This window comes from Takifugu rubripes, chromosome 20 (genome assembly GCF_901000725.2).
Source record: "Takifugu rubripes chromosome 20, fTakRub1.2, whole genome shotgun sequence".
Taxonomy (NCBI): Eukaryota; Metazoa; Chordata; class Actinopteri; order Tetraodontiformes; family Tetraodontidae; genus Takifugu; species Takifugu rubripes.
This window is the reverse complement of record NC_042304.1, coordinates 5,937,245-5,950,886: the sequence shown is the minus strand read 5'-3', so window position 1 is coordinate 5,950,886 and position 13,642 is coordinate 5,937,245. Positions and strand designations below refer to the sequence as shown.

Below are 13,642 nucleotides of genomic sequence, written 5' to 3'. Positions count from 1 at the left end.
AGAGACCCTACGCTTGAGATTTCCAAAAAGTTCCCAATTAAGGTACAAAACAACTTAAATTTAGAATAAAAGCATCAGAAACACACTCAAAACACACACATACACACACACACACACACAAAACACAAGTATTTAACGGACCATAAACTTCAAAACAAAAGAAAGGACACATCAGAAATAAAAGCCTGTTTCAAAGGACACAAAAACATGACAAACCCAATCATGGTGACAGTTCACACACTCATGCACACGTACACTTTAGTGCGGTCTGTGGTGTGTGTGAACGTTCAGGGGGGGTGAAGCAGAGGGTCTCACACCCGCACAACAGTGGGGAGACCCACTCAGACAGTCTGTGAGCCAACAGGAAGGCCAAGCAGACATTTTCCTCAGCTCTCCAGCAGCTTATTCCTCCACCACATGGAAGAGACGGAACTACTCGTGTTCTTCCCCAGTCAACATCAAGGCCCAGCCAGGCTGACCTGTGCAACGTCTCACTGGTGCATTTTTAAACCCACAAAGCTAAAAGTTGCAACTTCCTGACTTGAACCTTTTGCTTTGTTCCGTTGGAGGCTGAATTTAAAATAAAATAAACACATAACTGCTCTGATAATGCTCCAGACTGCAGTCTCCAAATAAAAAGCGCCTCAGTCCCACTGAGTTGAGGGCATAGTCACACGACTGAGTTCAGCCAAGTATCAACGAGGGTTAAATGACAACCTGACAGGGAAGGTGAGACAGTTACAAACAATTGTTTTAATTGGAATTTTTATTATTATTTCAATGAACTACAGACTAAATTCGACAGAACACCTAAGAGAGAAGCTGTTTCTTGTCTTTTTCACTCTGTTTTCATATTTTTTGTCTATATTACGGTATATAAACACAGGACAAAGTGTAAGACAGAGCAAGAAACCCGAACAACCTTTGTGTTCCTTAATATGCGTGACAAGCTGGGGTAGATGAAAGCTTTAGAAGCTATCTATTAGACATTGTGCAATGGCTGACATTTCTTATCATTTGTAATGCTGTGCAAACATCAATAGAATAAAGTTGACTTGACCAAAAGGTTGCGCTTGAACTCTGTTGAACCTGCACAACCTCACAACAACATTGTATTTCTCAGCTGTTAGAACAAAAACTAAACTCATGTTTCCATTTTCTCACGGTTCAACACAACTTCAGCTTTTCTTTCTAGTATTAATTTTCCCATAATTGTTTGATTCCTTTGACCGTTAAAGCACAGGAGAAGGAGGAGTTTTGACAGTGTTTCCTGTCGGAACATCATGTTCAGCTGAAACACTTTCACAAAGAGAAATTGCTGGAATGAACTTCTCCTTTAAAATTCTATATTTCCCTTAAACAGGTTTTTCACAGATGTGCGTGATGTTGGTTATGCAACAATGTTTATTTGTGGGCACCTTTGTACTGTCAGGTTGAGTCAAAATGCAGGTATAAAAACATGTGTACCTCAGAAAAGGGAATTGTTTAAGGCTCCGCCATCCTTGCTGCTGTTGTCTCGGAACCACCTCAACAATGTGGCCTCTCCAGCTTTTGCTAGATTTTGACATCAGGGCTCTGCTTCTTTTTATCTCTGTTTTGCTCCTCATAGGAGACTATTTCAGGTATAAGAATCCTCCAAATTTTCCTCCAGGACCGATGTCTCTTCCTTTTGTGGGGAGTTTCTTCAGCGTGGACTCTAAACATCCGCACAATTATTTCATTCAGGTAATCTGACAGACTCCACCTGTGGGTTGTAAGATCTTGTTGCTCTGCTAATGAATCTTCTCAAGATTCCGTTGTTCCTTGATAGTTTTGTGACGGTGCATCTCCAGATGAGTGTTTCACAAACCCAAAACTTGCGCCCTTGCAGTGGTGATGCAGAGCCCCCTGGTGGCTTTTACACCAGCCTCCATGTTGATGTGGACAGCTCTGAGCTTCCTTCCTCTTATCCTTCCTTTTGTTGCTATTTCACCTCTGTTGATTCACCTGTTTCCTACAGATGGCTGAGCTCTATGGGAAGTTGTTCAGCATTCGCCTGGGCAGTGGCAAAATTGTGTTTGCATGTGGCTACAAGATGGTGAAGGAGGCCATCGTGACTCAAGCTGACAACTTTGTTGACAGGCCATTTAATGCATTTGGTGATCGAATTTACATGGGACAGAGAGGTGTGCAAACGTCTCAGTATTCTAATCTACACATGTCCAAATCTGTTGAGCTGAAATTAGCAACATGTCTGTTTTACAGATGGTCTGTTCCAAAACAATGGTGAAGTGTGGAAGAGACAGCGGCACTTTGCCTTGTCCACCCTAAGAAACTTCGGTTTGGGTAAAAATATCTTGGAGCAGAGTATCTGTGAGGAGGCCCAACACCTCCTGGAGGAGATGAGGAGTCATGGAGGTGACACACATGATCACCACTGATCTGCTACTGCAGCTCTCTTACCGAGTGTCTAACCAGTGGTCCCCACTCCTCTAGGTAAACCCTTCGACCCAGCCAGCCTCTTCACCAGAGCCGTGTCCAACATCATCTGCCAGTTGGTGATGGGGAAACGGTTTGAGTACAGTGATCACAAATTCCAGATGTTGCTGAAATATCTCTCTGAACTTCTTGTGCTGGAGGGTTCTTTTTGGGGTCAGGTCAGTCTGTCTGGAAACCAATTAATCGTTTAGAGAAATGCTGCGATGGTGGAAGTGTAACTCAGATGGACTGTTTGCATTTGTTGACTGTTTCAGTTGTATCAGGCATTTCCTTCGGTGATGAAGCACCTGCCAGGTCCTCACAATAAAGTCTTTAGCCATTATAACCATCTCAAAGACTTCATGAATGAGGAGATACAGAACCATAAGAAGAATTTGAACCACAACAATCCCAGAGACTACATCGATGCTTTCATCATTGAGATGGATAAAGTATGTGAGCATCTATACACACTGCCTCACACCTTTGGACTGTCAATGTGATGTTCTCTGATGGGTCCTCTCTGTGTTTTGGAACAGAACAAAGACACTAATCTGGGCTTCACTGAGACCAACCTGGTTCTGTGTTCTTTGGATCTGTTCCTGGCTGGAACTCAGACGACCGCCACGACACTGCTGTGGGCCCTGGTTTACCTCATCAACAACCCTGACATCCAGGGTGGGTGCTGGGCTATGCTTTGTTGTAAAGACACAAAAAAAGACCTACAAGTTACCAACATTTGAGGACCAAGTTATCTTATTCCTGCTTTATCAGGATACCCAAAGTTTTAATTTATCTTTTCATTATTTCAGTTGGTCTGCATTGATAATTAGCTTAGCTCCAGAACAAATGATGCCTGGGAGCTCAAGGATCCTGAGCAGTACTCTGCACATTTATGGACAGAGATTCCAGATGCTGTTTTTGGGATCTGCAGCCCCAAGTGATCCTATATTTTTATCTTATAACTTATCTCTCATTAGAGCATAGAATCAACCGTTCACCCTAAAGCACTGAAAAAACTACTGCACATTCATTGTTTTGTTTTTCTAGAGAAAGTCCAGGCTGAGATAGACCAAGTGATCGGACAGACCCGCCAGCCCACTATGGCGGACAGACCCAACCTGCCCTACACGGATGCTGTCATCCACGAGATCCAGAGGATGGGGAACATCGTTCCACTCAATGCATCCAGAATGGCTGTCAAGGACACGACCCTGGGTGGTTACTTCATACCAAAGGTTTAGGACATGGAAATTTAACCAATTTTATCATCATAATATCCTGAAATTCTAAGGAATGAAAGGTTGTTTTTTGCTGTTTAGGGGACGTCCCTGTTGCCCATCCTGACCTCTGTGCTGTTCGATAAGAATGAATGGGAGACTCCTGACAAATTCAACCCAGGACACTTCTTGGATGCTGAGGGAAAGTTTAAGAAGCGAGAAGCTTTCCTCCCATTCTCAGCTGGTAAAACAACTCTGTCCAAAACTGATTTCACCTGAACTTTTCTGCTTTTATTTTTTTTTCTAATTACAAATGATTTTCCCAGGGAAGCGTGTGTGTCTTGGGGAAGGTCTCGTCAAGATGGAGTTATTCCTGTTTTTCGTCAGTTTATTCCAGAAGTTCTCCTACTCTGTTTCTGGTGGTGCAGAACTGAGCACGGAGGGAATCACGGGAATCACACGTGTTCCACACCCCTTCGAGATTCACACCAGACCACGCTCGTTTTAGAGTTTGGAAATAAGCATGAGTAAAATTTAAATGCTGCAATGATTTTTCAGTTTTGAATACATATATTTTTGTAGCCTTTCATAGTAGCCAGTATTCTGCCAAACTACATGTCTTGGTTTAGCTTTGGTTCAACATCTTCAGTTGAATGTACTGTATCTGTTCTTTCTCCCCTTTTTTGTTCCCTCTATCATCTCCTCTCCTCCTTTACCTGGCTGACCAGCTGCAGGAGGTTCCCCCATATGAGTCTATATATAGGGTCACTGTCACTGTTGCTTGTTTGGGAAGAGGGGGCTTCTGGTTCCTGCACATCATCTATAGAGACTGTATGATCGTAACAGAAGCCAAATAAATAAAGTTCAAGTCAATTGAGTTTTTAATTATTATGTGCAGTAAAGCCATCTTTTTTCTAAAAGTCAATAATACTTCCAGTTTAACTCTGTCTGTCTGTCTGTCTGTCTGTCTGTCTGTCTGTCTGTCTGTCTGTCTGTCTGTCTGTCTGTCGGACACCTGGCTGGCCGGCCAGTGGGCGGAGGGACAGACAGATAGATAGATCGTTGTGCAAACAAATACACATGAATGCACACAATCATTCACATTATAGTAAAAAAAAAAAAAAAAAACGACTAAAAAATACATAAAAATAGCACTGTAAGGACAGTATTGCACAAGTTGTCCAAACTGTTGCATTTCATGCATTTAGTGATCATCTGATATTGTTCAGTTTGGTTATGGTTCTGTGGTAAAACAGTTTTGTGCTCGGGAGAACTGAACAGGTAATGACAGGGGTGGGCATTGTGTCCTGATGATGTCTTCCAGTAAGGGCAGGCTGGGTCCAGTGATCTTTATTGAAGTTCTTCTGGCCTCTGTGCTGTCCATGTGTCAGGATGTTGAGCAGTATGTCAGAAAACTCTAGATGGAACAAAGGTAAAAGTCCATTGTTGGATTTTTCTTTTTACAAGAGCAGAGGCGTGACCACGTAGGAGCTTCACTGATGTAAGTGCCCTTCTTGTACCTTGATGGTCAAGAATGACTTCCATGGTCTTCCTCATGTTTACTGTGAGGTTATTGTTCGTGCAACAATCTGTCAGACCATCTATTTCCTCTCTATATTGTTCTTCATTGTTGTCCATAAGATGTCTGAAGTCTTTAATCAACATATGCAGAGTTCTACTGAGACCCAAGTCAAGCAGTTTGGTAACCAGCCTGCTGGGAACGATGATGAGCATTCAATGAAAGATATCCTCACATACGACCCCCGCTGGTCTGGGTGTGTGAACAGTATGTGGCAATCCTCTCCAGGGCGCTGTGCTCTGTAGGCTACTGGAGCGGGTAAAGGTTAACAGGCAGGTTCAACTAACTGTGCTTTAGAACCAGTTTCTCAAAAGAGTAAGTGATTGGGGTAAGTGCCACTGGTCTGTAGTCGTTTAGACAGGTGTTGTGTTCAGGAACTGTGGTGGGCGCGGTCTCGAAATCCTCCTCCCTGGGATTCCATGGAGGAGGCTTTTGACACCAGTCCATGAACCCTTCCCTAGAAAGTTTCATAATAAGTCACACCCAACAGCACACAAAGACTGGGAGGTCCACACTCCTTTAATGACTACCAACGATAGCATTCAGTACATAAACCTCTGGAATTCCAACCAGTTAGTTCACTGAAGTTCACTGAAGTTAGTTCAGAACTAAAGAAGCCTCTTGGATGAGATGTGGAAAATATCCCTAAAAACATTTCCTACATATATTTTGATAATAACTTAAATTGTTAAACGTTGGCGCATCGTAAATTGTGAAGACACAGAGGTCACGCCACATCCTGGGAAGAGTCACATGCTGGACTAGAGGGCAGTGACTGTCTCCTCCAGCACTCATTGCCAGTTAATCTCTGTGAGAGTTCTGCATTTGTCTGGGAAGACCCAAATGTCATATTAAACAGTATAGAATGAACAATGAAATTTTCGTAAAAACGTCTTACGTTCCAGGTAATGACAAAAAGATCAAAAGTCCAAAGAAAGCTGAGCAAGGACGGGACATTGGGTGATCACCAAGAAAAAACAAGTCAAAAACTAATATTTGTGCAAATCAAAATAAGTTAATGGGGTCATACAAACGATTTAAGTCATAGTAACCCGAGCTGGACAGGCTGGTTCTGGTGGTGAGACAGAGACATAGAGGAGATCAAAAATGTACCACTTGCACAATTTTCATTCACAAGAAGAAACATGCAGCAGCAAAACTGAGCGCTGGTATATATTGTGTTCTTATATATATATATACACGCACACACACACACACACACGGTCATAGGTGGCCGTTATGTAAGAGCCCGTTCAGCAGCACCTTTGTACGAACGTTGTGTGTGTGAAGGGACAGGAATCAACTCAAGGGTCCAACCAGGTGGACTAAGCACAGGCTGCTGCAACAAGCTCATACTTCCTTTTTACCTGTCCAGTCATGTGGCTTTACAGTGTTCTCAGTTGGGACTTTACAAGTCTGCTCCTATTTTTCTTTGTCTTGATTTTATTTGCCAACTATCTGAAAAATAGGGATCCTCCCAATTTCCCCCCAGGACCGTTTGCATTTCCCATCGTGGGGAATTTCTTCACTATGGACAGCAAAAATCTACACTTGTACTTCAACAAGGTAACCTAGAAGTGAAGAGTTGGATCTTCTTCTACTTTTGGTTTTAACATATCTTCTCGTTTTATCTGGTATTCCTTCTTTGTAATGTTTAGGAAGCCTATTATTAGAGAATGAAGACATGAGACAGAACCTGACGTCAAACCTGCTGCGACGTAGCTAAATTCATGCTCTGCTAGTTTTGCAAATCATTTTGCACAGCAAAATCTTTGGTTTAATCCAGAGTTGTCTGACTGAATTGGGAATGTGGATCTGTAGCAGGAGGGTTCAAGGACTTTGGCATAACAGAACATATCCAATAATGATATTTTGCTTACTGTTAAATAGCAGGACCGAACAACTAAATAATGCAGATGTGACCTGAGTTGTAACATGAAAACCATCAGTTTATCAGCTAAATCATCGCGGCTTACCAAATGAGTGTTTCTGTGAAACATGCTGGGGACAGTGTAAGATAATAATTATCAGGTAGGTTTTAGCATCTTCAGAACAGAGAATGGTGGCCAGATCTTGGAGAGGTCACCTCCAGTGCACATTTTATCTTCAAATTTATCATAGTAAAACAACTGCGAACCTTTTAGCATGCAGGACACAAGGTTATGGAGGCTGGAGTCTCTTAGGTGCTTGGATTGATTTAAGGGACATACTCCTTTGTTAGCTATAGGCTGTCTTGTATTTTTGTATCCCAGACCTGAAGGGTTCGACTCTTGTTGATGTTGCAACAGCCTCACTGCGCACCACACTAGATGACGCCTACCTTGAAGCAAGTGGCCAATCTAGAAGACTCAAGGAAATCTATCTGGTCGAATCTGCCAGAAAAGTTAAACAGAAATACTTCAACCCAAGTCTTTATTTGTACAGCAGCTGTTTGACCCCGAAAGCAGCCACGGTGAAAATCTCCCTTTGAACAGGAAGAAACCTTAAGCAGGACCAAGCTGATATGAAGACACATACTGTAAAGGAGAAGGAAAGGACAGAAATAGGAAAAAGAACCGACAGATGCATCATACTGCATATGCAAATAATGTGTTTGCATGTATTTGAACTTACTGGGCTTTCCTCCAAATGTCAGAGGGTTTGCGCATCTCCACTCAGAGGTGTGTTTTGTTTCTTCATTGTGTCTTCTTCTGTCGTCCCCAGCTGGCTGATGTCCATGGGAATGTGTTCAGCTTTCGCCTTGGTGGTGACAAGATGGTTTGCGTGTCTGGCCACAAGATGGTGAAGGAGGCCATTGTGACACAAGCTGATAACTTTGTTGACAGACCATATGATCCAATTTCCGCTAGGGTGTATGGAGGACAGACAGGTCTGTGCATCTCTTTTGTCTTTCTTCTTTATATTTGTGCACATAAAGGAAAGCAATTTTTTTCTTTGTTCTTCTCTTTGTGTGCAGATGGTCTGTTCCAAAGCAATGGTGAAGTGTGGAAGAGACAGCGGCGCTTTGCCTTGTCCACCCTAAGAAACTTCGGTTTGGGTAAAAATATCTTGGAGCAGAGTATCTGTGAGGAGGCCCAACACCTCCTGGAGGAGATGAGGAGTCATGGAGGTGACACACATGATCACCACTGATCTGCTACTACAGCTCTCTTACCGAGTGTCTAACCAGTGGTCCCCACTCCTCTAGGTAAACCCTTCAACCCAGCCAGACTCTTTAACAACACCGTGTCCAACATCATCTGCCAGTTGGTGATGGGGAAACGGTTTGAGTACAGTGATCACAAATTCCAGATGTTGCTGAAATATCTCTCTGAAGTTCTTGTGCTGGAGGGTTCTTTTTGGGGTTTGGTAAGTCTGTAATGCTGAAGTCTATCAATCATTTAGAGAGATACCGAAGTTGTCTTCAGTAACTAAGATGAACTGTTTGCATTTGTTGACCGTTTCAGTTGTATGAAGCGTTTCCTTCGGTGATGAAGCACCTGCCAGGTCCTCACAATAAAGTCTTTAGCCATTTTAACCATCTCAAAGACTTCATGAATGAGGAGATACAGAACCATAAGAAGGATTTGGACCACAACAATCCCAGAGACTACATCGATGCTTTCATCATTGAGATGGAGAAAGTATGTGAGCATCTATACACACTGCCTCACACCTGTGGACTGTCAATGTGATGTTCTCTGATGGGTCCTCTCTGTGTTTTGGAACAGAACAAAGACACTAATCTGGGCTTCACTGAGACCAACCTGGCTATGTGTTCTTTGGATCTGTTCATCGCCGGAACTGAGACGACCGCCACGACACTGCTGTGGGCCCTGGTTTACCTCATCAACAACCCTGACATCCAGGGTGGGTGCTGGGCTACGCTTTTTTTTTCTCCATACAAACTAGCATGCTACAATCGTGCTAGCTACACTTTTTATTTACCACGCTGGTGTAAAGCAATTGTCAAACTCCTGGTTTGTGTCTAGGGAAAGTTCAGGCTGAGATAGACCAAGTGATCGGACAGAACCGCCAGCCCACTATGGCGGACAGACCCAACCTGCCCTACACGGATGCTGTCATCCACGAGATCCAGAGGATGGGGAACATCGTTCCACTCAATGGACCCAGAATGGCTGCCAAGGACACGACCCTGGGTGGTTACTTCATACCAAAGGTTTAGGACGTGGAAATTTAGCAATTTTAACATCATAATTTCCTGAAATTCTAAGGAATGAAAGGTTGTTTTTTGCTGTTTAGGGGACGTCCTTGATGCCCATCCTGACCTCTGTGCTGTTCGATAAGAATGAATGGGAGACTCCTGACAAATTCAACCCAGGACACTTCCTGGATGCTGAGGGAAAGTTTAAGAAGCGAGAAGCTCTCCTCCCGTTCTCAGCTGGTAAAACAACTCCGTCAAAAAATGATTTCACCTGAACTTTTTTTTTTTTTTTTTCTAATTACAAATATTTTTTTTACTCCAGGGAAGCGTGTGTGTCTTGGGGAAGGTCTCGCCAAGATGGAGTTATTCCTGTTTTTCGTCAGTTTATTCCAGAATTTCACTTTCTTTGTTCCCGGTGGTGCAGAACTGAACACGGAGGGAATCACTGGAACTACACGTGTTCCACACCCCTTCGAGATTCTCGCCAGACCACGCTGAGCTGTGCTGAGCTGGTGGCAGAAGCCCGAGCTACGACTTCCTGATCTTAATCTGTTGCTGTTGTGTGATATATTCCCCCCACTAAAAACTGTATTTCTCCCTTTGAATAAAATATACTTCAGTCCCACAAATTTAGTGGATCTGTCATCTTTTTTCTGTCTTTTTCTTTTCCCTGAATACAAACAAATGTGTCCAAGTGAGATGGTGCACAACAAAACACAAGTCCTGGGTCGTCGCGATCGTGCCAGCTTTTGTGTGTTAAAGTGCGTTAAGTGTCCTGCTGTTAAATTTAAACTAAAACATTAAACTACAAAATGTGTCGGCAGTGTAATGTACACCAAAAAGCACTCCAGTCGGGGCTTCCATAAAATGCGTCCGTCTCTCCTCGTGAAACTGATTGTCTGAACTACATTCATTAAATATTCCTTGAAACACAGTTTCAGCTCCGTGAGGACACCTTGTAATCGAGGTAGGGGGCTCCGCTCCAAGATTGCTGAGGACAGGCAGGCCAACAGTGGGGTCAGTGTCTGCCCCAAAAGGTCATAAATCTTCATGACCACTTCCGCGAACTCCTCTTCTTAAGTCGCACTGACATCAGCAGATTGCAGCAGGTTGCAGAGATGTCTGGGCCTTTGTCACAGTAAAATATCTGTCTTTGACATTTATACCTCGAGTAAATGAACGTGTGATCTAATAATTACGATATTACGATACAACAGGTTTAATCTGCTCTTTTGGACTCTTCCCAGATGAGTATTCAAAAAGACAGAACTTTACCTCTTTTTTCACTGTTTGGGTGTAAATAAAGCCTCGGTTGTTCCGCTCTCACATGTGTCTGCGTTTACAGATGTGGTGAGTCAGCGGAGGACCAGCCCCTCTGACTAGATAGTGATGATGGAACCAGTCATGCTGACCAGTCCATTCCTCTGCCTCACAATGTGGCTGTGGGACCTGGTTTTGTGGCTACGTCTGACGGGGTTTCTGCTCCCCGTTTTGATCGTTCTTCTGATAATAATGTATAGTTTGCGCCAGAAGGATCCGCCTAACTTTCCACCTGGACCGCCGGCCCTCCCTCTGCTGGGAAACATCTTCAATATTGAAGCTAAACAGCCTCATCTTTATTTAACAAAGGTAAGATGATCGAGTTACCGACACATATTAAAGTCTTTAGGAGTCCATTAATAATTTATTAGTTCAATGCAAGCAGGAATAGAAAGAAGAAAATATATAGGACATTATCATATATATATATATATACACACATATACATACACATTACGAGTTTATACTATATTATAGTACATATAACGTTGTGCAGAAAGTGTCAAAACTCTATCTTCTTCATGCTCCTTTGGAATGTTAAAAGGTGTTAATGTTCTTATGCTTTTCTTTCGGTCTTTTTTTGTTGTTTTACTTTGAGTTGTTGTCTTATGTTCATTGTTGTTGGTTTTGTTTCCTTCTTTTATTTCATGTTCAAATAAAATTCTATTCTATTCTATTCTATTCTATTCTATTCTATTCTATTCTATTTTACTCTATTCTATTCTGTGTATAATTGAAGATAAAACACAAAAAGTTGCTGTGGTAGCAGAGAAATATTCCAAGCGTCCTTTCAGAGTCACATGCTCGACAACAGCGCTCTTGTTTCCTGCTCCTGCGTCCGCAGCTGGCTGATGTTTACGGGAGCGTTTTCTGCATTCGTCTGGGGAGACACAAAACAGTGTTTGTGTCGGGATGGAAGATGGTGAAGGAGGCCATCGTGACGCAGGCGGACAGCTTTGTGGACCGGCCGTACAGCCCGATGGCGACCAGGATATACTCAGGAAACTCTGGTGAAGCAGCTGAAGGCGCAGCATGGCGCCCTTTGGTCTACTCCCCACGCCTGATCACGTCTGACAGTTTCTCCCTGTCTCAGCTGGTCTGTTCTTCAGCAACGGCCACGTTTGGAGGAAGCAGCGCCGCTTCGCCATGGCCACCTTGCGCTCTTTCGGCCTGGCCAACGGCTCCATGGAGCTGAGCATCTGCGAAGAGAGCCGTCACCTGCAGGAGGCCATGGAGAGGCAGAAAGGTCGGTGTAGACGCGTGAGCATAAACACACGCCTGAGTTGCTCTCTGACGGTTTCTGTCCAGGGGAGCCGTTTGACCCCGTGCCCCTGTTGAACAACGCCGTGGCCAACATCATCTGCCAGATAGTGTTTGGGAGGCGCTTCGACTACACTGACCACATGTTCCAGAGGATGCTGCACCACCTGACAGAGATGGCCTACCTGGAAGGCTCCATATGGGCTCTTGTAAGACATTAAGGCTGTTTAATGTTCTACACTCAGAAAAATGTCCAGGACATCATTGACTGGTCCCGTGTTCCTCAAACAGCTGTACGATTCGTTCCCAGCGCTGATGAAACACCTGCCGGGGCCTCACAACGGCATCTTCAGCAGCTCCTCATCTCTGCAGGGATTTATTTGGAGAGAGATCCAGAGGCATAAATCGGATTTGGACCCCAGCAACCCACGAGATTACATCGACGCCTTTCTCATCGAGGAGGGAGTGCGTAGTAAAAAGTCACGAGCCCGATATTCCAACAGGAAAGATTGAAACCGGGTTGTTTTTGTCTCCCTCAGAACGGAAACAACCAGCTGGGATTTGAGGAGAGGAACCTGGTTCTGTGTTGTCTGGATCTGTTCCTGGCTGGCAGCGAAACCACCTCCAAGACCCTGCAGTGGGGGCTCATCTACCTCATCAGGAACCCCCACATCCAGGGTGGGTGCACAAACATGCACCATCCATCGCAGCAAAATAAAATTCACTGAAAAATGATGGTAAAAATGACTTTTTACCACGCAGAGAAAGTCCAGGTCGAGATAGACCGGACCATCGGACGGACCCGCCAGCCCACTATGGCGGACAGACCCAACCTGCCCTACACGGATGCTGTCATCCACGAGATCCAGAGGATGGGGAACATCGTTCCTCTGAATGGACTCCGGATGACCACCAAGGACACGACCCTGGGTGGTTACTTGTTGCCAAAGGTACATTTATTTTGAAGCTCGTGTAGGTCTGTGTCCAACACGTTAGCAGTCAGAAATATGATCAGGAGTTTCTGTGCCGTGTTCAGGGGACCTCTGTGATGCCCAACCTGACCTCTGTGCTGTTCGATAAGAACGAATGGGAGACTCCAGACACCTTTAACCCTGAACACTTCCTGGATGCTGAAGGAAAGTTTGTGAGGAGGGAGGCGTTTTTGCCTTTCTCTGCAGGTACCTGGGAATAACCTGTAAGCCACTAGAAAAGGGTGTGTGAAGGAAGACAGGCAGTAAAGAGATGTGGCGTGTGTTCGCAGGGAGGCGTGCGTGTCTGGGTGAAGGCCTGGCGAGAATGGAGCTGCTCCTCTTCTTCGTCAGTTTGTGTCAGAGGTTTCATTTCTCCACCCTGGACAGAGTTGAGCTGAGCACCGAAGGCATCACCGGGGCCACTCGCACGCCGTACCCCTTTAAGATCTATGCCCAAGTCCGCTAACCTCCCCTAACCGCACCTACTGTACGCAACCGCTTTGATAGCCAAGATAAGAAATAAATCAGGGAAAGTTGACAATGACTGGCTGGTTTTTGGTGAGAGAACCATAGTGAGCAGAAGCTCTCTGGTCATGAAGGTATTGTTGAGGTCAGGGATGCAACAGTGGGGAGAGTTTCTGCCTGCCCACGAGCATCGTCTATACTGACTGCTTCCTAATGCAACAATCGG

General features: G+C 44.3%; 3 protein-coding genes across 7 annotated transcripts; all 3 read left to right on the top strand.

The window, feature by feature from the left end:
• Window positions 1-1,337: 1,337 nt before the first annotated feature.
• LOC101072727 (cytochrome P450 2J6-like) lies at window positions 1,338-4,550 on the top strand. The gene is made up of 9 exons (XM_029828450.1): window positions 1,338-1,725; window positions 2,000-2,165; window positions 2,245-2,397; window positions 2,476-2,636; window positions 2,733-2,909; window positions 2,997-3,135; window positions 3,508-3,695; window positions 3,780-3,921; window positions 4,004-4,550. The coding sequence occupies exons 1-9, from the start codon at window positions 1,534-1,536 to the stop codon at window positions 4,183-4,185; spliced, it is 1,500 nt and encodes a 499-aa protein (XP_029684310.1). The 5' UTR covers window positions 1,338-1,533; the 3' UTR covers window positions 4,186-4,550.
• A 397-nt stretch (window positions 4,551-4,947) lies between these two features.
• Window positions 4,948-10,027, top strand: LOC115247270 (cytochrome P450 2J6-like). Of its 4 annotated transcripts, XM_029828452.1 has the most exons (10): window positions 6,365-6,425; window positions 6,749-6,822; window positions 7,960-8,125; window positions 8,213-8,365; window positions 8,444-8,604; window positions 8,703-8,879; window positions 8,967-9,105; window positions 9,228-9,415; window positions 9,499-9,640; window positions 9,723-10,027. In XM_029828452.1, the coding sequence occupies exons 2-10, from the start codon at window positions 6,787-6,789 to the stop codon at window positions 9,896-9,898; spliced, it is 1,338 nt and encodes a 445-aa protein (XP_029684312.1). In that variant the 5' UTR covers window positions 6,365-6,425; window positions 6,749-6,786; the 3' UTR covers window positions 9,899-10,027. The 4 variants fall into 4 exon arrangements, with proteins under 4 accessions (XP_029684313.1, XP_029684312.1, XP_029684311.1 ...); XM_029828453.1 differs by lacking the exons at window positions 6,365-6,425; window positions 6,749-6,822 and adding an exon at window positions 4,948-4,958; XM_029828451.1 differs by having other exon boundaries at window positions 6,395-6,822.
• Window positions 10,028-10,819: 792 nt separating this feature from the next.
• On the top strand, window positions 10,820-13,417 carry LOC101075926 (cytochrome P450 2J2-like). 2 transcript variants are annotated; one of them, XM_003974025.3, is made up of 9 exons: window positions 10,820-11,029; window positions 11,565-11,730; window positions 11,814-11,966; window positions 12,029-12,189; window positions 12,272-12,445; window positions 12,520-12,658; window positions 12,743-12,930; window positions 13,017-13,158; window positions 13,242-13,417. In XM_003974025.3, the coding sequence occupies exons 1-9, from the start codon at window positions 10,835-10,837 to the stop codon at window positions 13,415-13,417; spliced, it is 1,494 nt and encodes a 497-aa protein (XP_003974074.1). In that variant the 5' UTR covers window positions 10,820-10,834. The 2 variants fall into 2 exon arrangements, with proteins under 2 accessions (XP_003974074.1, XP_011613027.1); XM_011614725.2 differs by having other exon boundaries at window positions 13,017-13,120; window positions 13,242-13,380.
• The last annotated feature ends 225 nt before the right edge of the window (window positions 13,418-13,642 follow it).